Source organism: Chenopodium quinoa, unplaced genomic scaffold, assembly GCF_001683475.1.
Source record: "Chenopodium quinoa cultivar QQ74 unplaced genomic scaffold, ASM168347v1, whole genome shotgun sequence".
Taxonomy (NCBI): domain Eukaryota; kingdom Viridiplantae; phylum Streptophyta; class Magnoliopsida; order Caryophyllales; family Amaranthaceae; genus Chenopodium; species Chenopodium quinoa.
Genome location: NW_018743196.1, coordinates 1,929,415 through 1,954,749, shown reverse-complemented (window position 1 = coordinate 1,954,749; position 25,335 = coordinate 1,929,415). Strand labels below are relative to the sequence as shown.

General features: G+C 32.1%; 2 protein-coding genes across 3 annotated transcripts; both read right to left on the bottom strand.

Annotated features, from left to right (window-relative positions):
* Positions 1 to 1,128: 1,128 nt before the first annotated feature.
* Positions 1,129 to 9,726, bottom strand: LOC110733110 (serine/threonine-protein kinase tricorner-like). Of its 2 annotated transcripts, none has more exons than XM_021913130.1 (15): positions 9,452 to 9,726; positions 8,724 to 8,811; positions 8,406 to 8,635; positions 7,648 to 7,822; positions 6,624 to 6,707; positions 5,872 to 6,113; positions 5,562 to 5,778; positions 5,246 to 5,325; positions 4,400 to 4,484; positions 4,175 to 4,306; positions 3,957 to 4,070; positions 3,819 to 3,866; positions 3,521 to 3,605; positions 2,989 to 3,045; positions 1,129 to 1,351 (listed from the first exon to the last, which is right to left on the bottom strand). In XM_021913130.1, exons 3-15 carry the CDS (start codon positions 8,630 to 8,632, stop codon positions 1,269 to 1,271), a joined length of 1,629 nt encoding a protein of 542 aa, XP_021768822.1. In that variant the 5' UTR covers positions 8,633 to 8,635; positions 8,724 to 8,811; positions 9,452 to 9,726; the 3' UTR covers positions 1,129 to 1,268. The 2 variants fall into 2 exon arrangements, with proteins under 2 accessions (XP_021768822.1, XP_021768821.1); XM_021913129.1 differs by lacking the exon at positions 1,129 to 1,351 and adding an exon at positions 1,623 to 2,099 and having other exon boundaries at positions 9,452 to 9,725.
* An 8,651-nt stretch (positions 9,727 to 18,377) lies between these two features.
* On the bottom strand, positions 18,378 to 24,532 carry LOC110733109 (E3 ubiquitin-protein ligase Hakai-like). Its single transcript, XM_021913128.1, has 4 exons — positions 24,252 to 24,532; positions 23,664 to 23,940; positions 22,767 to 22,825; positions 18,378 to 19,658 (listed from the first exon to the last, which is right to left on the bottom strand). Exons 2-4 carry the CDS (start codon positions 23,916 to 23,918, stop codon positions 18,647 to 18,649), a joined length of 1,326 nt encoding a protein of 441 aa, XP_021768820.1. The 5' UTR covers positions 23,919 to 23,940; positions 24,252 to 24,532; the 3' UTR covers positions 18,378 to 18,646.
* Between the last annotated feature and the right edge of the window lie 803 nt (positions 24,533 to 25,335).

Below are 25,335 nucleotides of genomic sequence, written 5' to 3'. Positions count from 1 at the left end.
AACCCGACTATGTAATTATAATGTGTTACTCCATAATATTCCAAATCTAATATATATATATATAAATAAAGTAGGCATTTGTCGGAAGCATTTGACGCGCCACATAAGAAAAGGTATTATTTTGACCAATGAAATTTTAGATTAATAATTTATTTTAGAATTAAAAAATTCACTCACCACCTAAGAAAAAGTGACGGATAAGATTTAAGAATTTTGTCACCTAGGTAAAAATAACGAATAGTGAACAATTAAAATTAAAATTATTTAAAAAACTAATAATTATCTTTTTTACATATATGGATGTAAATCTTTGATTGTAAATATCTCTCCCTAGAAAATATTATAAAAATAAGATACTACGTATTAAAAATGTACTCATCGAAACGAATAAAACAAAATCAAATATCACTATGTTTTTCCTTATATACAAAGAGTAATTTAGAAGATTTCCCCTAATTTTTTTAATAGTTAAAAGATTTTAGATGAGACTAACATTTTGAAACAGAACGAGTATTAAACAAACGCATTTGCAAAGAACTTATTTTAATCAATAAATAAAATGATTTGTCGTTTATTTTTTATTAAGCAAAATTAAAGAATAAGGTTTGAAATTTTAAATTCAAACGCCACGTAAAATAAATTAACTTACGAAAGATAAATTTAGTATTAAAATTTTTTTAAAAAATTATCTTATGATATTAGGAATTTTATTCAAATATCCGATGAATGATCTTCATATAAAAAATCTTAAATTAATTAAAATGATTTATTAGAACCGTGCATCTCACGTGCTTATAACTAGTTGCCAACCAAGGGAGACAAAGTCTAATTACGCAACGGTGGTGCATTACGCGGTAGTAAAGCGTGCCGTGCGCCAATTCCTTACAACTTTTACAACTAGAGTATCATTGTTTAAATGATAATCTCCTTGTACTATGGTTCAATTACATGAATTTTAAAAGCAATCCAAAGAAAATTTCATGATCACGTTCACATTTGTCGTCCATAATTGTATTCCAGCTCATTACAAAATTATTATTTCGGTGTGAAAATTATTGTGCAACACGATTTTAATAATTGATTATCCAGTCAAATTAATCTAAAGGGGATGATTTTTGTGATTGAAAACAGGGGGGTTACAATTTACTAATACAAGTAAATAAGCAATACTTAAAAATATTCATAATCAATGATTTTGTGTTAAAATTATGTGTACAAGAGCTTAAAGTTTTAAAGCTTGCACATATGTTGATCTTTATGCAAAAATTTCACCGTGAATGTCCCGATCCTCCATCTGTCTCAAGATCATATATACACGTACTATTTTGAGATCGAAAACTCGTCATATTTTCTACAAACAACAAGTAGATTGTGGTTATATTCCTAAAGCACCCCACTTAATATGATCGGAATAACTGTGCAATCCTAAGTTCCCGAACTGTATATAATATGTCACATTCCTAGGCCTTTATGGTTAAATCCTATTCAAGACTTCTAATTAAGAAACTAGTTGAATGTTTAGTGAAGAACAATTCCTTACGTAGTAACAAGAAACATGAACCTTGTTGCAATCGTATAGGTCACACGTCTGAGCTGAACATTGGAGAAATGAATCGGAAAACTACAGAAATTTTTATCTCTCATTAACCAAGGGAAACCCAAATGCTTAGCACAAGCAATACATTTGTACAAGATACAGGTTATACAGTACAAAGGTTGGAACAAAAAGAATGGGGCATCAGTAAACAACAAATAGTATTCACTTTACAGTTTAGTTGGGTTACTTTGGGGGGAAATTTTACAGTAATGAAAATGGAATCAGGAGCGAGATCGAAAATTAGCTAGTGATAAGAGTCTCCTATGCTTTCAAATGTACTTAATGAAACAAGGATAATTATAGAGTATAGACAGACCAGATCTATCATAGGTCAGACATTCCTTGGTTACCTAATGCTGAAGTATTTAGGAAAACTTTGATGGGGGAGTATCGGTTTGAACTGGGGACACTTCTAATTGAGGAGGCAAGAGATTCAAAAAACTCCCATTAACAGATTGATCACCACTGGTTGCTGCTTCTGATGAATCTGATGACTCGTCCTCTGGCACAAAGAAGCAACATGTGAAAAAAAACCCGGACTAGTCACCTATTGGTGAATGATTAAATAACTCCAACCAAACCTATTGGTGAATGATTAAATAACTCCAGCCAAAAAGATTTGATACACATGAACCTCTATATAGCCATCTCAAACGGGAAAAGAAAAAAAAAATCCAGAAAATGACCAAATCAATTTCATCCCTTCTACCATCGGATTAAACAATTCCTTTTGCTTAATTGTCTCACTTCAATCATCAACTAATAGAAAAGAAGCAAAGTGGAAGGCTTATCCAAGAATATGCTATTCATCAACTTCAACTCTTTAAGATCGATATATTCAAAAAGTACAGGCATCCAAGTAACCAAAGGAATGGGAATATTTATGGGAGGGCTATCAAAATGAAAAAGATGGTATAATAGTAGTAGTATATATTTTCTCCTAAGGGCTGAAATCATAATGGTGGGAGAACAAAGACGTGAGCAGTTGAAAGAAACAAAACAATCTTGCTAAACTTTCATATGCAACCAATCATGGTGATATGCATTTGCAACTAAAGCTTAATATGTCACATAAAAGTGATATTAAAATGGGAGGAGAAAAAAAGGAAAAAAAAATGTGAGGTTTGAGCAAGGAATACTATGTGAAGGAATACTATGTGAAGGAATCTGCTGAAACAACACCCATGAAGAGAAACCAAGTCTACAAGCTCTTCCAAGGATATTGGTTTAGCAGTTGCAGGAGCAAAACAACGTTTTTACAAAACTTCAAAGGAGGCTTCACAATATCTAGGCTTCTCGGCCAAGATCGCAGGGAGCTAGATAACGCAAAATGCAGATAGGAATAAATGAAATACAAACTCAAGACAAGAACCCCAGAGGTACAAACTTACCAAAGAGAGACTTGATTGACGGCCTCTTAGGCTTGTTGTCTTTCTTCTTCAATTCAGCTGCAAGTAGCCACCAGATTACCAAGGTCAAGAGTATTAGACAATGCAGTAAAATATTGTATTGAGGCCTCAGAAAAAGACCCAATGAAGGTGACAATGATACACATGTTGACAAATAACGATACAAGAATCAGATGAAAACTAACCCGCTAACCTACAACTTCAACAACATTTTTTTTCACGATTAATATTGTTCTATTATACTGTTACTCAAATTTAAATATCCTGCTATGCATGAAAAGCCACTAGGAGAGTCACAGTGAAACAAAATTTTTTTACTCTGGGACAGTGACGAGGTAGAACACTTTATGCTAATAAGTGTTGAAGGAACTTAAAACTCAATAGATCCCTTTTACAAAAGTATAATCAGATTTATGCGTTCTCAGCCATTCATTTTGCTAATACAAAACATGATTTCAGACATTGACACAACTGTTAAAAACACAGTGTAGGAGAAGAGCAAGAGCAAGAATACCAATGCCTGGAACTTGATAATCATTCACAATTTCGAAGTTCTTGTAAGTGTAGCCCACAAAGTTTAGGTCCTTGGATGAAAGCATCTGTAGAAAGGCCATAATAACGAGAGAAAATTTTAGATAAGAAACAGAAATACCAGGACAAAGAAAGAAAAGTAAGCTAATCCATAGTAGTCTAGCTAATATATTTATAACCAGAGATATAGAACAAGAACATAATCATTTTACTGCATTAAGTATTATTATGACATCAACAACACCAAAATAAATAACAATACTAAAAGTACAGAAAATTACCTTTCTCCATGGACCTTGCTTTGATGTTGATTGGGATGAAAAGTCAGCCTGCATATATCACAAAAAGTGTAAGTATATCCATCTATAGATGCAAAATAGTTGTAAAATTTCAGTATCACTACAAAGAGGTGAGAGCACCTCATCAAACTTCTCAAAATTCTGTGTGTCTAACTCATCATTGACTTCAGGGAGGAAAGCAGCTTCCATTTGGTATATTCTTTCCCAATCAATACCATCAAACCATGGATGAACCTAATATAAATTTATAGAGATATAGAAGAAACGGATTAGCTTCTTATTTAAAAAACCTATTTAGATCTCCTAAAGAACTAAGAATAGGACAGACCATACAACACCTTTATTTCATTAGCACCATTTGACCCAAGTCTCTGATTAACATTACACAACAGTTTACCAATGAGATCTTTAGCTTCTGGAGATATTTTTGCTTCCTCAGGGAACTTTAAATGAGTTCTCCAGTTTACTATCTGCAAAACGTGGAAAGAACTATAAACCAGCTCTCGTATAACCAATCTATTACTCCATCAGTTTACAAGTAACAGAAAAGGAAAAACAATTACCTTCCTACATGTTGTCATGGGATCATCTGAGTAAAATGGTGGATATCCAACAAGCATTTCAAACATTATTGCCCCAAGTGACCACCTGTAGAACAATAAATATACATTTTTAGAAGGCACACAAATCAACTGTGAATAACACTGACCTTTACTACAAGTTACAAAAAAAAAAAAAAAAAAAAAAAGGCATGAGATCATAAATATGTAAAACAAAAAAAAAAAAAAAAAAAAAAAAAAAACAACTAAAACGCAGCCAAACACATTACATGTATTGCACTGAGCCATATAATTCAAATTGATGTGATTCAAATGCATAAATTAACTAAAAAATATTGGAATGGAAAAGAAATGTCCAGGTCTACCATCAGAAAAATTTCAAATAGATCTTAATCTCCACAGTTTGTAACTTACCACCTTACTAAGCTCATAATTTGTAACCTCTAAATTGTGGCTTGACTGACTTCACTTAGTGAGCTCCCACTTTTTCAAGTACGACAGAATTTCAAAAATCTTAATTCTTCAGCATATATAGCACGTAATGTAGGTACTTATTAAAAATATTTTTCTTAATTTTAGACATTTTCAAGTATCCTATTTGGAATTAGCAAGTTTTCCCCTCTGAAGGATGCAGTGCTTTTTTTTATTTTTTTTTTTTTTTATCAGATCATGGAGATAGTAATGATAAACAGCCAAAACTTAAAAATGGAATGTTTTTATCCTATGGACATGGAGAATAATCCAGATTTAGGCAGTATAGTATTTAGCATCACCAAAATGGAATGTTTTTATCCTATTGACACGAAGAATAATCCAGATTTAGACTGAAGAAATACTTATATTACTCACCAATCACATTCCATTCCGTAACCCTTCTTCAATAGAACTTCTGGAGCTATATAATCTGGTGTGCCAACTGTAGAATAAGCCTGCACATCATCAATACATCAGCATCATAAGATAGAGAACAAAACATAAAAAGCCCAGTAGCATTTCACATATTACATAACAATACAGCTAACAAAGAGTTCATACATAATATTTGTACCCATGAAAGGAATAATATGAAATGCTAACTAAGTTATTTCAAGCTGCACACTCCAAGGAGATAATGCTTCAAACAAAGGTAATACAATATCTTCCAGAAAAAAAAATGTGAACATACAAGCATCCGCCGATTCTTCTGCCAGTGTTGAAGTTGCTCCTGCTGTGTACGTCTGGGCTTTGTAGAGCCATCATCAGTTGACGAATTCCCATTCCCACTCTGGACTTCAAAATCCTTTTCTTCAAGGGTACTGCAGTCTAATGGTTTACAAAGTCCAAAGTCTGACAGTCTCAAGTGCCCAAATTTATCAAGCAGCAAGTTATCAGGTTTAATGTCTCTGCCAAAATTGTACTTACAGGTTAATCAGATGTGCTCCATGCAATATCATCACAGCAGTCAATATATCCATATAAAAATGTCAATCACAAACCTATGAATGTAATGATGTTTGTGGATAGATTCAATGGCCAAAACAGTCTCCGCAACATAAAATCGTGCCTCATCCTCTGTCAATGTATCCTTCCTCATGAGTAAAGTCATCATATCACCACCAGGAAGATACTCCATAATGAGATACAAGTATTCCTCATCTTGAAAAGAACAATAAAGCTTAACGATGCAATTGCTGTCAACTTCTGCAAGAAGATTCCTTTCAGCTTTTACATGTTCAACCTACAATTACACGGTAATTGGCAATGAAGTCGGTAAATAAAAATGGCATATACTAAGTATAGGATTTTTCAGATCAGCTAATCAACTAATGTAGTGCCATACACAAAAAATTTAATTATAAGTTATTATATTAAAAAAATAAAACTAATACTCTTTCCTCTAGTATGTTAACAAAGAATATAATGTTCTGATTTGTGCCGCATGAATGAATGTCAGTTCATTTTGTTTTATAGGATAAGGAAGGGTTTGAGTAATATCATATGTGCCGTAATTTCCATAACTAAGCACCCATACAATATTAGATATCTAAAACAACATAAACAAACAATCATAATTCATGTACTTTACTCGAAAAGGATGCTTGACATGCAAACAAGAAACCAAGTGTCAACCCAGGGACAGACCAACATTTCCTCCGACCAAAACCCTTTTCCCAGGAAGTTGCAAAAAATAAACATAAAAGCACAACTAGAAATAACAGTTGACAGAAACAAATAGAGATAGTCGTACCTGCCCTCGTCGAAGCATCTCTGACTTTTTGAGCTTTTTCATAGCATATACATGATCTGTTGTCTTTTCCCTACATATCCTGACCTGCCCCACATAATTTTGACCAACTAACTAAGCACTGACAGCACGCAATTAATCCAAGAACAGCAGAAATGCAACCAATAAAAGGGGGTACAATCACAAAAGATATTTCTTCAAATTATCATACATAAGGACCTAAAATCCTAGACCAACAATCCCAAAGAAAAACTAGTTTGAAACACCAAAAGTAATTAAAAACCTACAATTTCTAGACAAAGCACCTCTCTAAAATAAGACACTCCTGGAAAATTTAATGATTTGCTAGTTGTCAACGAATTCAAGAAAATGAGTAATAAGCACATTGGCAAAGGTTGAGATTAAAAAGACTCTTTCATGTACAAAGTTTCCTCCGCCAAAAAAAGAAGTATCCACAAACCTCTTCTTTCATAATCAAAGATAAGGTGTAATGTCAGTAACACCTTCAAAGGCCATTCTAACAGACCCTTATCCTCCATATTTCCCCATTTATACCTACCATAAGGAAACCAACACTATTCTATTCTATAGTGATGTGACCAGCTTTAGATAACTCTAACCTGGGCCTACCCAATAAAACTTAACTACATCACCCTTCAATCCTTCATTGATCATAATTATAGGCCTTTGTCAGCTAGGTAGTGGTACAATCTCCATTTGGAAAAGGAGCACAAGGGAAGAGGCAATATTTACACAGTAAGCTATTATAATAGTAATGTTGCAGACTGCAGAGGATGCTCCGATTTGGTAGAAAAATAAGAACACTTATTGTTTACATAAGTACATATTGAGTTGCCAAAAAAAAAAAAAAAAAAAAAACACTAATGTTATAATGCACTGACATGTTCCTTACCGTGGTCTGCAGATATAAAATGAGGGTCCATGACAAAAGGGACTGAATGCCATCAAATACTAACGGATAAAGAAACTATTTTTGTGAAAATTAAAAAAATCGAAAATTACATACCTCACCAAATGCACCCTTTCCAATCATTGTCAACAGCTCAAAATCATCAGCACCCATTTTATGCCTTTGGAGGCGCATGTACTCAGTCTCTTTCTTCTCCAAAAACTTTAATAAGTTGTTCTGATCTTCCTCAGACACATCAGCATCAGCCAACTTCCTTTCTAGTACACTCCGGCTGGTCACAAATAGCAAGTGGTATAAATCAAGTTAAGCTTGAAAGGAATTATATTAAACTTTATATGAATCCATAATCAACTTTGCACACATGGACCACATCCCTCACAATGATGCAATCACATGCACTGAGGCAATATATGACATTAGTTACCTATATAAGCAGAGGAGTAAAGAATAACATAAAATTTGATTACTAACTTCATGCTCCTCATCAAAAACGGAAGAGTAAAACTACAACAAGTAAACATGAAATATGCGAATGTAGTATATGATAAATATAGCTGACAGAAAATCAAAGCGCGGTGATCATGCATCAACTCACGTCACATAGAATTTCCGAAATTTAATTAGTTCTCTAATAAATGTCTCCGTGACGTTTATAGCAATTTATGCAATAGATGCCATTTTGTTTACTAAGTTGCACTGAGATAATCAAGATTTTGATCAATCATTAAAAGTCAATCTTCACTTAAATTCAAAATTTCAAATATTCCAATTCCCAAGTTCTAAATCAGCAAAACGATCAATTATTTTGTTCAAAAAAAAAATGATCAATTATTATCAAAGTTCTCAAAGCATACCGCTCCTTCCTTTCTTGCAAATTCTTCATTTGCTCCTTGTAGTGTTTCTCAATATATTGCTTTGCTGCTGCAACCCTCTGTTGTGTAACATTTGACGGTGTTTCATCATCTGATGTCGGGGCAGACACTTCCTTACCTCCCAACATCCCGGAATCCTTCTTTTTTGATGCAGATCTCAACTTATCACGTGGCTGCAACTTATGAAACCAACTCTTGGCCGAATCCATACCCTTCATTTGGGAAAAAGAAATTATTCAGTGATCTCCTGAGTTTTTCAAATTGCATAATCAATGATTCAATATACTTTAAAATACCCACCAATATCACCTCATCTGCAACTATTGAAGAACATCAATCCAACCTCATTTTGCAAAGCATGCTATCTCAGATTCAAATTTCTATAACTCTGCAACATGAACACAGAAATCATTTATATAAAGAATTAAACATTAAACAGGATTCAAACATACTTTAACACAAAACATCCACAAAAAATCACACCTTTTCACTATCTCATTGTAACATTTCCCAATTGCAATTATATTTAACCAGTTTCCTCTAAAAAATCTTCATAAGAGGAAAGAATGAAACAAAAAATTCACAAAATCATTAATGTGTAAATAAAAAATGCAATACCTGTTTATAACAAACTCTGCCAATTGTAAATAAACTGTTTGTATTATAGCATTAATCGAAAAGGGGGTAAATTGAGGAAACCTCAATCAATTTGATCTAATTTTCTGTAATCAATAAAATCCAATTAATCGAAATAATAACTCCATACATTTCATTCAACAACCACAATACAAGATCAAAATCTCAATAACACGAACATTAATTAATAATCATAATCATGATTAAAAAAAAATTAAAAATTGCCTCAACCCGGGAAAATTTCAATTGAATAAATTAAACACGACAAACAATCCAGCAACATCAAATTGATCATCATATAAATAAATAAAAACCCTAGATTGATTGAAATTGCAAAATTACAATTAAAAAAATCAGACAAAAGATCAAAAACAAAGAATGTGGAAGATTACCGTGAAGAATTCCGCAGACCGAAGAGAAGTAGCGGTGATCGTCGGCCCGCGAAAATCTCAGAAAATTAAATTGCAGAAAATAAAAATTGAAAATAAATTTTAAAAAAAAGGATGAAAATGTGAAAAAGGATGTTTTCAGAAGAGCGAAGAATTCGGAAGGGATGACCACGATAGCTAGAGAGTCCTCGTTGCCCGCATGATCTTTCTTTCTCTCTCCTCTTCTCTTCTCTTCTCTTCTTCTTACTTTCAACTTTATATTTATTTTGGTATTTTTGGGGGGAAATTTATAGATTATGATTGTATGTGTATATATATATATTTATATGACAAATGTATAAAGTTGGAAATGATCACCCTATAAAAGTGATTATTGTCTCTTTATCTTAAAAAAAAATAAAAAAATAAATTATTGTTTTAGCATGATTAATTGATTAGAGAGGGGAGTAGGTTATGTTGACTTTATTTATTCGTAAGTAAAATTATACAGTACTCAAGAAATATAATGAATAAGTGAAATATAATGAAATATAATTTGTATGAAAATATAATCGACGGGCAAATGGTGGCTACTTGCTGGTGAATGATGTACTATGATGCATATAACAAGGATTTTTTTAGCATGTAATGCTTATTTTATGAGATTTAGATATATGCATCATGAGCATGTATATTAGGTGTATGTTTTATGTGTTGCTCGTTTATTTAGGTGTACAATAAACATATTGCATATTAATACTCGCCATAAGATTGAGCCTCTGCGTTAATTAGTTTTCAACCATTTTGCTCTTATTATGTGGTTGTGTTCATGTTTAGTGAATGAAACATGATCAGTCTAATACGGAGTAGTTAGATTTAAAGACATGTTAGTATTACAAATTTACGGAGTAGTTTTCATCTAAAAGAAGCACCTAAGTTATTTTATACGGATATTTTTTTTTGTAATTGTTTTAGCCTCGTAAATTAAATATTGATTTCAAAATTCTAATATTATATGGTGTTTTCTACTTATATATTCCTTCAAGCCCCAACTTTTTTTCTCAATGGATAATGATTATACAAAGTAACTACTCTTAACATTATTTCTTCCATCTCACTAAATGTTAATTTAGGATAAAATAAAAACAACAATATCCGCTTTTAACATCAACTACCTTGAACATGGTAAATCAAAATCTTCATTCTTAATTTAAAATGCAATATTCCATATAAAATAATAGCGTACCATATAAATATGAACATGCTTTACTCTATGATTGAGAGAAATAATTTTAAAAAGTATTGATTTATAGATTTGGTCGACTATTTATTAGGACAAAACACTATTTACAAGGTGATTCGATGTGGGATTTCCTTAGAAAAATGATTTAAAGGAAACTTCTGAGGAAGTGAAAGATGGGCCTGTTTGGCTGGCCTTAATACTAGCACATACTGCCAACTTGGTGAAAGCATCCATCCAAATGCTAAGGATCTTTTATATTTTCCCCTATTTTATTCATAGTATTTCTTTTTATTATTATTGTTATTATTATTCTATGTGTTATGAAATATTTGTGGATATCCATTATCCTCCTTTGTATCATTGCGGAACAATCTAGATCTAGGGTTTATATTCTTATCCATTCAAACCCTAATATATTGTATTTATATATACCCCATTATATAGAATAGAAATGCACTGATATATTCTCTATCAATCTCTCTTATATTTCTCTCTATTTTATAATACGTTATCAGCACCATACCTCTAATTTAAGCGAGTTTGAATAAACCTAGCCACAAAAAGGTACGCATATACTATTTTGAATCAATAATGTATATACCTGTTTTATCAATTTGATTTAACATCATATTCATAGGGCAATAGATTTGACCATTCTTTATTTTAAGATTTAATTTGATATCGGTTTCATTAATATGATGGTTTTACTCTCTTATTTTGATACTGTAATTCATCATTTAAATTTTTACATCATATAATTAAGTTGTAAGGGTGCCGGAATATGCAAACCTTTTGTTTGTTCTATTTAGTTCTATTACTTTGAGTTGTTTTACGTAAAATTAATCTTTGGTTTGTTTGAATTCACATTCATCTTAGAATTACAGGATACTTTAATTTAATATAATGGGTTTTATGGTAAATTATTAGTGTTGCTTAAATTGTATTATTTGGTATGCATTTGCTTCTCAACGTCAATTCACATATATATGAAGTTTGTATTTGATTAACATGTTTAATTATTTAATCAACTCTAAAGATACGAAAAGATAGGCAGTAGAAGTTTTTTTTTTATTATTATTTAATGTGCATAGCAATATTTATACAAGCTAACGGCAAAACAAGATCCCTAACCCTACGGCAAGTAGGATAGGAAATATGCCTATCTTAATATAGATATCATATATATCATAAAATCAAATATATACTCCCATAATTTATCCTAATATCAACTGTTTATTAGATATGAGGATGAGCATATACAAGGATTCTAGTAGGCATAGCTTTTATGTTGTGTGACTTGTAGATTGTTGTAATTATCAATTGGTAATGAGTAGCTTGGAATTTTATAATAGAATAATAGTGTCATTAGACATATGAATAATAATCCATGATTGGTTGTTTCAACAATTTATCTCTACTGTACTCTTAATTATAATTGCATTACTCTTTGTGAACAAGAAATTGAGGTAATATATATTCGGTTACCTTATAATTGATTTTTTTTTTTATCACCGTTAGGCTTATACTTCGTATATATTAGATTATAAGCTATCAAGCCCCTTGATCTATTTTAGTGTTGAACATACATTAGTAGTATGTGACCTATGTGTTTAGCTTCTCTATTATTTGGTTGATCGGAAAATTGATTCTGGCTATATTGGTTATTATTTTTCCTAATGTTTTGTGGCTTATAGTGATTAAATGTAATTCGAGTGCAATGTTACATATTAAAGTTTATATCTGTATGATTGTTTTATAATATATAAATATATGGGGAAGTCGGATCTTTATTGATGATTTCAATCGTATGTTTTATTGATTTAAATTTATAATATCACACATATTTTAGCTACAGTATTTTGAGGAGTGTAGACATTAATTAATTATATCAAGTTATTATATTATATTAATCTTTTTGGTAGTATATACTAAAGAAATAAAAGGTATTATCAAATTATATCTTTATAAGAGTCATAATTACATATGACTTACACATATGGAGCTGTTTTTGAAGTGATCAATTTGCAAATTATATCTTCTGCACTAGTAAAGGTATGTCCAATATAATTACGGATTTAATAGTAATGCCAAATAATTATTTCCTATAATTTATAATAAATTTGAGTTTGATAAATGATAACATATATTGCTTTAAAGTGCTAAATGGTACGACTCTCAATTTATTGTACCTTATTGTATTAATACATTATTTGTATTGTGTATGGTATGCATACATACAATTTTTTTATTGTGTCAAATCTCGATTAACTTGACATTGAAAGCGAATTTAGAATTATGAATCAATGTTAATTTTGTTTACTTATGTTTCCAAAGATTAGTGTTAATTTGGCTAGTATAGTTGAGTGGATCGAATAAGGTATGTTTTGATTAAAGCTCGAACTGATTATGTCATGTTTTATTTTTACCTTCTCTTTCTGAAAAATGTAGATGGGTTGGTATATATTCTCGTACATATGGACTTGAAGTTCCTTAATTAATTAAATATATAGCAAAAAGTGTGTTATGAGTTCAAGTAATTAAACATGACATTGTGAGAAACTATACATAATCAACGTTTTATTATGCCCATAAATATAAGAGGTTTTGTTTTTTTTTTTTTAAGATGAATGTAATTGGGCATGAGAAACATGATAAGTGTTCTATAAGTATAATTTTATATAAGCATGTTTTTGCTAAAAGGAACATGTTACTTGATACATGACATTGCCAAAAGAATTTATGGCTTAAAAGTTGCAAGGATTTTAAAAGGTTGTTGGATTGATTCATTCCATACCCCCCATATGCAAGGATTAGGGGGAGATTGTATGTAACCCTTGCATATAAATAATAAAATATATTGATGGTCAGTTTGGTACATACAATAACTTAAATATCAACGATTTATTTAATAAAAGTGACCACATGTTCATTAAATATTTTGAAATTATATCATCTTGAAGATGGATATAAACAAATGACATTTATCATATACTAGTTGTAAATGCTCTAATTTAAAATTGATGTCCTAAGAGTACAACATCAACGTGATAAATCAATAGGTTCTAAAGATAATTAAGTATCTTTGAAAAGGAAAGGAGTCACTATTGACAATGACAAATTTGAGGAAGTGGTAAATATCATTACATTTCTAGAAGAAATCACTTTTAGTAAAGTTCATATGTTTCATGATTATATAAAAGACTCCAGAAGAGTATGAAATATCTAACAAGATTAACATGTATCAAGTTTATAGTTTAAACTCCAGTAGAGTATGAGTAATTATTGGATAAAATATTAATTGATTGTCTTGCCAATTGTATAAAGAAACACATGTTTGTATTCTAAAATCACATCACATTCATGGCCATGCATATAGTAAGTTTAATAAAGTGATCACTAGTGTTGAAAACTGACTAGAATTCAAATTTAGAGAAGTAATTGGATGTGATAATTAAATTAGGTCATCCGGGTTTAATAATAATTACCCGTAATGGAAACCTGAAGTTTCTTTTGATAATGTGCTGACGCTTTCTCAATGTTAAATATATAAAATGAATTGAATGACAAGACGTAATATTGAGATTGAGTTATATTTGGATTGTAAGTTATAATAATTTGTAGTGATGAAAATTTTAAGATTTAATATGATTTGATTTTTTTTATATATAAAGGAGTAATGGCTGATAAAGGAGTAATGGCTGACCAGAAGTTCACCAAAATAACTTATATATTATTGTCAACTATCAAGTGTTCAGAAGCTCACCAAATACACTATTTAAGTCTTTAACGATCCAGAAGATCATCACCTACTAGAATTACGAGCAAGTGATTTATGCTTGTATAACAATTCTTTTGATTGGGGCTATTATATGTCAGCACATATTAAATTGGAGAAGAAAGAAAAACGTACAACTGTACAACATATGTCTCCCCATTGACATTGATCTCCAGAAGTGAAAATATTATTGAAAATTTAATAATAAATACACATGAAATATAAAGATAATGAATAAATGATTCTTCATCGAAATTATTCTCCAGAAGAGATAAATTTTGATTGTGATCCTCCCAATGAAATGAATTTTATTGCAAATTTATATACTAAGTTGGTATAAAATTAGACGCCCCTATAAAAGAGATATATTATCAACTTAGGGGGAGAAGAAATAGCAAAAGTTGGGAAAATCAAAATAAATAAATAAATAAAGAATATATATGATCCCTATAATGGTAGTTTGAAAAGTTATATATATGCCAACTTTTGTACATATACTATCAAGATATGTTGCACATTTATGATTTGATTTGTATTCAGTTATGACTCATGTTGCATAGCGTTGAAGATACATTTTGGTCATATTAATTATGTGTATACATTGAGATAAAATCTTGCCAATTGTACTTGAATCACTACACCTGAAGTGTAGGTTGTATATGATCGGTTCCAAAATAAAGATATGTTTAATAGATATGATATTTGGCAAGATGTTGACACTAATAGTGTAATAGTATATAAATACCATAGTGTATGAAATACCCTAAAAGTGGTATAGATATCTGAATTATTATAATAGATGGCCTATGATGTAAGAAAAATTATGATGGTACCAATGAGAAATGTATTCAGATATCATAGTAAAATAGCATGCGGAATGTAAGTTAAAGGAATTTTATGATACCGGTACATAATGGAACCGATGAATAATATGCATATGCATAATGGAATGGACTAATAAGTAAGGGATCTGAAATATATGTACATTTTGATGTCGACATAATGATAATGATCATAAGTTTATCATGGACCCAACGTCCAATGAAATATGGATTTTTAAATCCACACTGTACAGTATCTTGCATCATTTTGAGTATTATATTCATGTGCATGTGAGTCATAGGTTAATTGTTTATTGCATACGTAGGAAGTTAGATGCATTAGTCATTGTATAATTTGTTTAATATGTTATCATGTTTTATATATCTCATATTGCATGGATTAATTTCTTACAATGGTTGTGGTGTATGTGAATGTTCATTCAAAGTATATAGTAAGACATATTTACAAATTTGATGAAAAATTAAAAAGAGATATTTATATTCCAATGGGCTTATAATTGTAATGAAATTATTGATGACACTTATTTAATAACATGTTATGAATCATGTAAAAGGAGTTCCTGAAGAACTTACATACGACGTATTAAATGCCCAACCCTACAATTTTTATGTCTTGAATATTGCGATTGTTATCAAACTCTTGAAAAGTCTATGTGATTACATTATTGACATCTCAACCTGAAGTTTGAGCATATAAGAGTTAGTAAGATTTACTATTTGTATTTACAAGAGAGCTATCATGTCAATCATGAAACATCTAAATAATATCAATGGAATACTTATGCGCCAGAAGGTTTCTCATGGTCCAAAAGAATCATGATTAGCGTACATAATTACATATGTTATATTATAATTCATATGAGATTGAAGAATGACATTTATAATATCAAGTTTTGTCATCAAATTATTATTAATGAATGTTAAATCAAATAATGATCACCAATTTTTATTATTAACGACTTCCAGAAGAAGTCATAACCGCATGAGTTTAACCTTTTTAATCAACTATTAAATAGAGATTTGGAATGGTGATATTAGAGATAAACACATATATGGTGAAATGAAGACACTTCACATGTTCACGTGAAGACTTGAAGAATTGAAGATGCAACTTCAGCTTAGGAGAGTCGAAGATCAACAAGTGATATTTTACCAACTTATTAGAAGATATCCAACATATTGGATTCATTGTTGAGACACTAGAAGATCTCAAGTTATGTATTCATAAGGGGGAGAAAATACGCGCTGCACTCTTTTTCCCTTGACCATGGTTTTGTCCCAAATTGGGTTTTCCTGGTAAGGTTTTTAATGAGGCAGCATCTCGAGCGTATTACGAAGAATGATGTACTATTTTTCCTTCACTATGATTTTATCCCACAGGGTTTTTCGTAGTAAGGTTTTAATGAGACACAATTTTCGATAATGGACATCCAAGGGGGAGTGTTATGAAATATTTGTGGATATCCATTATCCTCCTTTGTATCATTGCGGAACAATCTAGATCTAGGGTTTATATTCTTATCCATTCAAACCCTAATATATTGTATTTATATATACCCCATTATATAGAATAGAAATGCACTGATATATTCTCTATCAATCTCTCTTATATTTCTCTCTATTTTATAATACTATGTTTAATCTTTTAATATTTAATTATCTATCTCAGTTACTTTAAGGCTTATTAGAAAAAAAAAAAAAAAAAAAAAAGAAGTTACTTTAAGGCTTTGCTTGATTTACACTTAATGAACAATTTTCATTAAGATTATAAGGTTATATAATTAGTTTTCACCTTTTTATGAATTAATAATATTTCTTTACCCAGAGAAAGTGAAAAAAAAAAAGAAAAAAAAAAGGTGGCTAATAATACTCCTGTATATTGGGCTTTTGGCTAAATTTGAGGTATTAAAATTTAAAATCACCAAATTTCATGTTTTATTACAAATAGTACTATAAATATCAAATGAAGAATTTGCACCAAAAAAACTAATCAATTAGGCTTTAGCCTAGTATGTAGCAAAGATAAGAGTTTTGTCTAAGGACAAGTCCTCCACATCATTTGTAATTGTAAGACTTCGTATGTCTTTAATTACCCTCAATACTTATTGTTTTAATTGTAATAATTAATTTATATTTGCCTTGGCCAATTGATAAAATTAAGAGGGTTGATATTTGTTGTTTGACTATTCTAGTTGCTAGTTTAAGTACAAAGTACTTACATAAACAATCTGATAAAGTTGATTGTTGACTACTAGCTATGGAGTATATTACATGTAGCTCCATAGCGTAGTAAGTTACTCCATTCATTTACGATAAACCTATTTTATATCATTTGACTTCGTGAACGACCAATCCGAACAAACTACAAACGTTGTAATATTCCCCACCATGTTGGTACCAATTCAAGACACCAAAACTGAAGTAAAAATGATACATTTTTTCACAGACAATGTTGTTATTTTTCATTTTGTTCCATGGAATTGAATTAGAATATGATATGATTCATGTGGTTGGAGTTGTAATGAATGGGAAAATGTTCCTTATATTAGAAACAGTTGGCAGACCACATTGCTTATTCTTCTTAACATCACTCATATTATACATGTGGGTTGACTCATTTTTGGCTACAATTGGTCAGTCAGATACATGTTTTCTCAAACATTAGCCCATGTGACCCATTTCTCTTAATATGTCCGTTTTTATTGGAAACCCCACAAAATAATATGCCTATCTAAATCAAATCCAAATATTATATAATCCAGCTAATATATCATATTATTCAATAATATGATAGTAAAATTAATCAGAAGAAGATGAGTTGACATTAGTAGGGCATACACATTACACAAGTCTTCTATTTTCTGCTCCCCTTTGTTATTGTTAAGTGCGAGTATGCGAGTATTATGCATCTCATATTAGAAGATGAAGTAAGAAACACTTTCATTGTTAACTGGTCGTAGCTAAACTACTCCGTAGATGATATCAATTAGACACGGAATAAGTATTAGAATAAACTTTTCAAAATTAAATAACACGAAACTATCACGGTTGTGTTGAAAAAATTCCAAAAAAACTATTGTTATTGGCAAATTGTTCGTCAATTGGGGTCATTTTCTCCCTGTTTATAATGAACTGTAAACATCTTCTAGCCTAATAATTTCTTGTCCAAAACTAGCATCAGGCTGAACCATGGCATATGCCGCATACCTAGCAAGCATTGCCAATATATATATCAAAGCAGCAAAAAAACAAATGCCAACAACGAACAGAAAACACTAATACTACAAGTCTACAAAAGCAGCATTATCCAAAAAAATGTGAAAAGGGCATAATACAGCATAATAAGCAGGAAACTTGCACTAGTCCTGGCTACCTCCAAAACCGTCACGTCTCTCTGATTGCCATCCGTAGTTCATTCCATCATTACTCATCTCACCTGAAAAGTACCCGTGTTTATGTTGCACCAAGTGAGGAGGTGGTGGCCCTGGTGGAGGTGGAGGTGGTGGCATGCCTTGCAGTGCTGACAACAAACCTTGTCCACCTTGGACATTTTCAAAAGGAACATTAGCAGGGCCCCCATTCCAAGGACGGGGATAATTTTCTTGGAAATTAACAGGCCCAGGTCCTGGAGTAAATCCCAATACCGACCCTTGCTCAGATCCACCTTCCCCAGTGGAATCTGATCGTGCTACCTCATAGGAACCTGGAGTGTTATAAAAGGGTGGTGCTGCATCAGATGGGAAAGGAGGAAAGCCAAATGGAGGTGGGCCCATCATCATTGGGTTTGCATTAACAGGCATTGCGAAATTAGGAGGCTGTTGGGGGTACATCATCGAGTACTCACGATGAGGATCAGGCAGAATTCCTTGTTGCTGCTTGTCTGAAAACTGGCCAAAATCCTGTGTTCCACCCTGTGTATCACCATTCTGCTGTTGCATCCGAGGTTGGCCCGAACCATCAAAGCCCATGGGGCGGTTGTCGGATTGAGGGTCAGAAGGATGGGCTTGTCCATAGAACTGTGGTGCCTTTGGCTGCATAAGTGGTCTAAGGGGAGGCTGGTCTCTAGGTTGCTGGCGGCGGGCTTTATCCTCACGATCATTCACCTGATGATTTGCACTAGGAGGGAAACCAGGCCTTGGTGGACCTCGAAGTGTTGTATCTAACGTTGAAGAGGGCTTAGAGTTTGATCCCTCTGGTTCACTCATCTCTTCTCTTTTCATATTAGGCTGAAGCAAGTCAGCATGGTTTTCATGTATGTGAGACTCAAAATCAGACTTTTTCAGAAATGACTTGAGGCAGTGAGGAGCAGCACAAATGAAGATTCCCTCCATCATTTTGATCGTTTGGATCTTCTGGATTCGTTCATCACATCTGTTACAAACAAACTGTTCAGTATATACTGCCTCTGTCCCCATCTCAGAGCCCATTGATTCCCCCCTCCCTTATCCCCAATATTTCAAAATGAGCACAAATTGGCACTACCAGGAGACTATACTCCAAGAGTACATAAGAAATTCTACTCCTCGATCATGTTTGTCCTGTAATGCTTTCTATGACCTCATAGGAACAAACAGAAGTTCCTAGAAAAATCCATCAAGACTATACATACATTATCTACTGAAATAAAGAGGAGTCAATATACAACTGCTAAATATTTTGAATGTATGATATATAGACCCAACTAACCCTTTAAGTAGCAATTTTTTCAACTGAATTTCACTATTCTTATCGGAACTAATTCACTAATTAGCCCTGATATTATATTCATAACTAAACTTATCTTATATGAACTTATTAAACCTGAACTTATCTTGACCGAACCAATTAACCTTATCTTGTCAAAAATTATAAACCTTGAACCTGTCTAGTGATCTTGTCTGAACCTATTAGCCGTGACTCGTGAACTAAACTTACATGAGCTTGTTAGACCGTAAATAAGTTATAATAAGGCAGGGAGTATAAAGCCCTGAGCTTGAAACTCATTATTAACTGAACTTATTAGACCTAGAAGGCTAGAACTTTATCTTATCTGTACTTAATAGCCCTAATTATATTACACGAACATAAAATAAGTGAACATAAGGTGTGGACAATAGAGCCCTAATCTTCATATTCACAATGACATGGACTCAAAATTCTGGACAATTGATATTATTATATAATGCAGGATTGCAGGGACCAAATTGCTTCAACCATCACAAAACTAAAAGTTGAAAGCAATGAAATAGTTAAAGTGGTTAGAAATTAAAGAGCCCAAAAATTATAAAGAAATGAGAAGGTTGATTACCAGCAATGTCATTCTTATAAATTGCATAAAAATAAATACGAGGAATATATGAGTTTAAATGGAAATTTTGTATTCCTAGAACAACTTCTATTATGATATTACCCAGTAATAATTTTGTACTAAACAATAGACTAATTTTAAGAAAATAAAATTATTAGCAAGGCTTTGACCATTTTTCTCAAATTCTAATTTAGATCTGTACTGAAATTGGTATTTTTTTACTCTTCGTGCTACTAATTCTAACCAACAAACTAAATCTATTTAATCATGCAATATTGCATGCACATGTATGATTACGCATACATTGAATTTGTCTATACTCCTTACATGCCTGAGATGATTCTTAGTTTTAAAAGGCGCAAGGCGCACCAAGGCGCTCGCCTTTTGTATGCAAGGCGCATGTATTTATATATTTATTTCAAATTATTTTTTACTTTGATTGTACTTCATACCAATTTAAAAAATTCATAATAAATTAAATAATGATATATGTAAAGCTAAGGTAGTCTGAATTTGAAAAAATGTCTATCATTCTTCAATTTATAACTTAAATCTTATTTATTTTCCTTGAGGTGCAAAGGCGCACCTTACCAAAGGCACTTTGAGATGCACGAGGCGTGTGCCTTCCGTAGTGAAGGAGCCTCGCCTAGCTAAAGCCCATTTCCAAAGCCTGGGAGTGAGGCGCGCTTTTTAAAACCAAGGGATGATTATTGATTGCATGAGATACAAAGCCTTTAATACAAAAAATTAATGCTCAAAAAAACCCAAGGAGCCACTCTTTACAATCCTTCACTCTCATACACTATTCATCGTCCTCCATTACTCATTACCTCAATAGGTATTCTTATTTTCTAAACTACTCTGTGACTTGAATGAATGCTGTATACAGAAAAATTTCTAAGATTCAAGGAGTTGGACTCGATTAATTATCTGAGAATGTTGCATGATTTTTGGTCCATAAAAAGGGCCAGATGTTCATACCCATGTCATGAGCATAAAATGACCAAATATCCAGCAGATAAGACATGAAGCCTTTAAAAAAAATGGGGAGATTAAAGCTCAACAACACTCCAAGGAGCCACTCTTTACAATTCTTCACTTTTGAACACTATTCACCATCCTCGTTTACTCATTAATATTATTATCCCAAAACTACTACTCTCAGAGACTCAAATGACTGCAATGTACAGAAACATTTATAGAACTATAAGTCTTGACTCAGTCTTTTATATGAATACAGCGCATGTTTTTTGGTCCAAAAAAATTGTCAGATGTCCATACCCATTTTAGAAAACATTAAATAACCATATTAACCAAGTGTCCAACACAGGCACCTGAGGCGAAATAAAAGATTTCAATAGACAGCTATGAGTGCTATGACTACTCTGAGACCGAGTAATACTCACAATATTTCTAGAATATTTCACATAGCCATGTAATACTCACAATATTTTTAGAATAATTCAAATCCTGGTATGTGCATGGACCTGTCAGGTCAAAAATCTACTACTTTGAGATTTTACTTACTACTCTGAAACTGAGTTGCAAACACCCCCTTCTCAGCAATGTTTCACAGGGGTCAAGATTTCTCCCAGTCATAAAGATAAATTTCCTGAAAGTGCAAATAGTCCAAAGTTCCACACAAGTATCCCACCTTAGACAACTCAAAGATGCAATATATATCTTTTAAGTATGTTCATGCTATTGGCAAAAAGTCTAGAAATGTTAGAATTCTCCACATTTTAATTGAAAATGAATTTCGGGGAGGCCACACATAACTATGCTACCACAACTGCCATTTTTACCACCTAGCAAACAAACACTTACAGAATAGAAGAATGTACTAAATTTTAACATACAAAACAAGTCATTAGCTAAAGGAATACTATAATTGAGTGGCATCAGGGATTAAGTGTCAGAGATTAAGTTACATATAGGCTAATGTTGTCTACACTTTATGCAACTAGCTTCACTAATCAGAGTAATCACTACATTCTCACAATAAAAGACAAGGACATTTCCTCAGCATCAACTAAAGTATTATGAAAACCACAAGCCATCTGTAATAATTGAACAACAATTCATGATTATGAAGTGTATGGAGTGATCATATCATTCAGCACAAAAAAAGACATTTACAGGATCCGTCATAAAAGCCAACCAGTAATTCGAGGAAAGCTATAAGCACTTACAGATAGCAAATTGAGTCACTCCTAGCACAATCAAGACAGAAGGCATGCTCGCATGGACTCTGCAAAAACCACAAAAGTATCATAACAATTATGAATCCCAAAAAAACACAGAGCAGGATAGTAAGCAGAAAATAGCATGGTGCAGTTTGAACAACAATCACCCAAAACAGCTTTTAAGTCAAACACACTTTCACATTGCAGTTTACCCAAGACTACTTACATTTTAGTCCTTCAACCATAGTGTAAATTCTAAATTAAATAGTTCTAAGAAATGATTGTAAAACATGATTTAAGAGAAAACCTCCTCATAACCTTTCTATGCCTAATCAATCATCACTCACCACAGGACCTTTAACACACAACAGAAGTATCGTCTCCCTAATATGTAATTTAAAGTTCTGCTGCACACAAAAAATAATTGTTGGTTACAGAACAAACTATCTCCTCACCCAAAAGAATCTAGTAAAATTTATAAGGTAATTGGTTCACTTTTGAGCTCTGACAACTAAAGGAAACATAGTAAACCACCAGCAACCCACTCATCCCTGAACCAAGAGAAATGATGCAAACATTTGTTACCTGAGAATAAGGCAAATAAAGAAGGGTTTAAACTTTAAAGTACAGCCTTTACATGGGTATCAGACTACACAAGGTCGAGAAATCAATCCCTCAGCACACACAGTGAAACAATAAAGCATCCTAAGTTGAAAACTCTTAACAATAGACATAAAGATAAAACAATTTCTTCTATAATCTATTTCTTTACCCAAATCTTTAACCAAAATCGCATCTAAAAATTTATTCATCACCCTTATTGAACAGAGTAAATATACAACCATATGACATTTCAAATAGTTTTCGATAAACACATAACAAGTTGATAAACAAAGAGCGTACCAAGCGGCCGTAAATTGCAATCGGGAAATCACAACGAACACAAAAGTGTACTCGCTCAGCAAGCTGTCGTCTAGAACGACGGCCCACAATCTTCACAAACGAAGCAGATGTAGCTGAACCAAGACCCTTGGCAACAGGAAGGTCAGCAAGAACAAGGTGATCAGGGCATGCGACATTCACAGATTCCCCAGGCAACAACTTTGATCCAGTGCTACCTTCTAGTGATGAACCTTTATTAAGCCGAATTTGAAGCATCTTCACACCGACAAATTAACACCTATATCAAACAAATATTACACACTTACATTCAAATTCTTCCAACAATGCAATTACATCAAACAATGAAACCTAGAAAAATTCAAAACCCTAATCGATAAAATTTGAGTCGATTTTAGCAAAATTAGCCCCTACTTCTCAAAAATCAACCCTAAATTCTTCCAAATCAACACAAAATTCACGTAATCAATGAACAAAAGGATTAAATTAACATAAAAATTGAAGTAGATGATTAACAAACTGTATTGAAAATTTGGAAATCTTTTAACCTGAATTCGATCAAATGAGGAAGAGAAGAAGAAATTAACTGACCTAGAAAGTAGCGAAGGGGTTTCCGACAGGAGAGAGAGTAGTGACGCCGATATCACCGACACCGACCGCCGGTAGCGACGGAGGATGAGTGTTTGGAGTGGTGGAGGCGTCAACGATTTTCCTTTTGCTACTTTTCTGAGGAAAAATCGCGCCTTCTGTAATGTTATGAAGTACTCGTATTGAGTATCACTTGTTTAATTTTATTTTTTTTTCACCTTATAAAAATACGTAGTATATTTTTTGACAAGCTAAATGTAGCCCTTAAATGGTAACGTCCATTTTTGAATATGAATGGACAAAAATATCCTGGTGTGTGTCTCATGTTTTCCTTCCCTCTAACTTAATCTAACATTTTTTTCTCTTAAACCGAGGGTAAGGTTATCGGACTCATCGCCGGAGTTAATGTTGTGATTTTTTTTAGAGACCAAATGTCTAATTTTTTCAAAATTTTAGGGAAAAATGCATAGAATTTCGAAATTTCATAGGAGTTTCAAAATTTCTGAGAATTTTCCTTTTTTTGCGTTTTTTGTTTTTTTATCCTAACTTTTGATCTTAAACTCGGATTAAGACAAATAATATATTGTTGGAAAGATGTAAATTTGAAATTAGGTCAATATCATTTTTAGATCAGGATATGAATAAATCCAAACTCGGTCAAAAACCTACATCCTTACCATATTTCAAATAATGGTCCAAATCAAATAATATCATACTAATTATGGAGAAAACGATGTCAGTCCATTGTTATCAATCTAGTAATGCTGTAATGGAGATGCTTAAAGGTTGATAAGTTGAATTGTCCCTTACTTTGATGGTCATTTAGGCGAAAAAAGGAATTGTTGTTGATTCATTGGTTATAGTGGCTCAATTTGGGGAAAGGCCGGACATGAGCGATTATTCTAAAATAAAATACCAATAACAAATTTAGTAAGATATTACATATTTCTTCTATTATGATGAGTTTTTTCTTGAAGAATATTATGATGACATTTTGAAAGGACATTCTCCAAATTATGATCAATAACATAGTATATATTATTATCATTACTTTATTACGGAGTATCTTTGATTAATTTTGAATACT

Excerpts from the sequence above, each read along its gene's own strand:
- LOC110733109 (XM_021913128.1), bottom strand. The coding sequence starts at position 23,918 with ATGCTTCAAATTCGGCTTAATAAAGGTTCATCACTAGAAGGTAGCACT. Across the intron at positions 22,826-23,663 it reads TTGCAATTTACGGCCGCTTG|AGTCCATGCGAGCATGCCTT; the intron begins GTACGCTCTTTG and ends TGGTTTTTGCAG. Across the intron at positions 19,659-22,766 it reads AGTGACTCAATTTGCTATCT|ATGTGATGAACGAATCCAGA; the intron begins GTAAGTGCTTAT and ends TGTTTGTAACAG.
- LOC110733110 (XM_021913129.1), bottom strand. The coding sequence starts at position 8,632 with ATGGATTCGGCCAAGAGTTGGTTTCATAAGTTGCAGCCACGTGATAAG. Across the intron at positions 4,485-5,245 it reads TACGGAATGGAATGTGATTG|GTGGTCACTTGGGGCAATAA; the intron begins GTGAGTAATATA and ends ATTGTTCTACAG. Across the intron at positions 3,606-3,818 it reads AGCAAGGTCCATGGAGAAAG|ATGCTTTCATCCAAGGACCT; the intron begins GTAATTTTCTGT and ends GCCTTTCTACAG.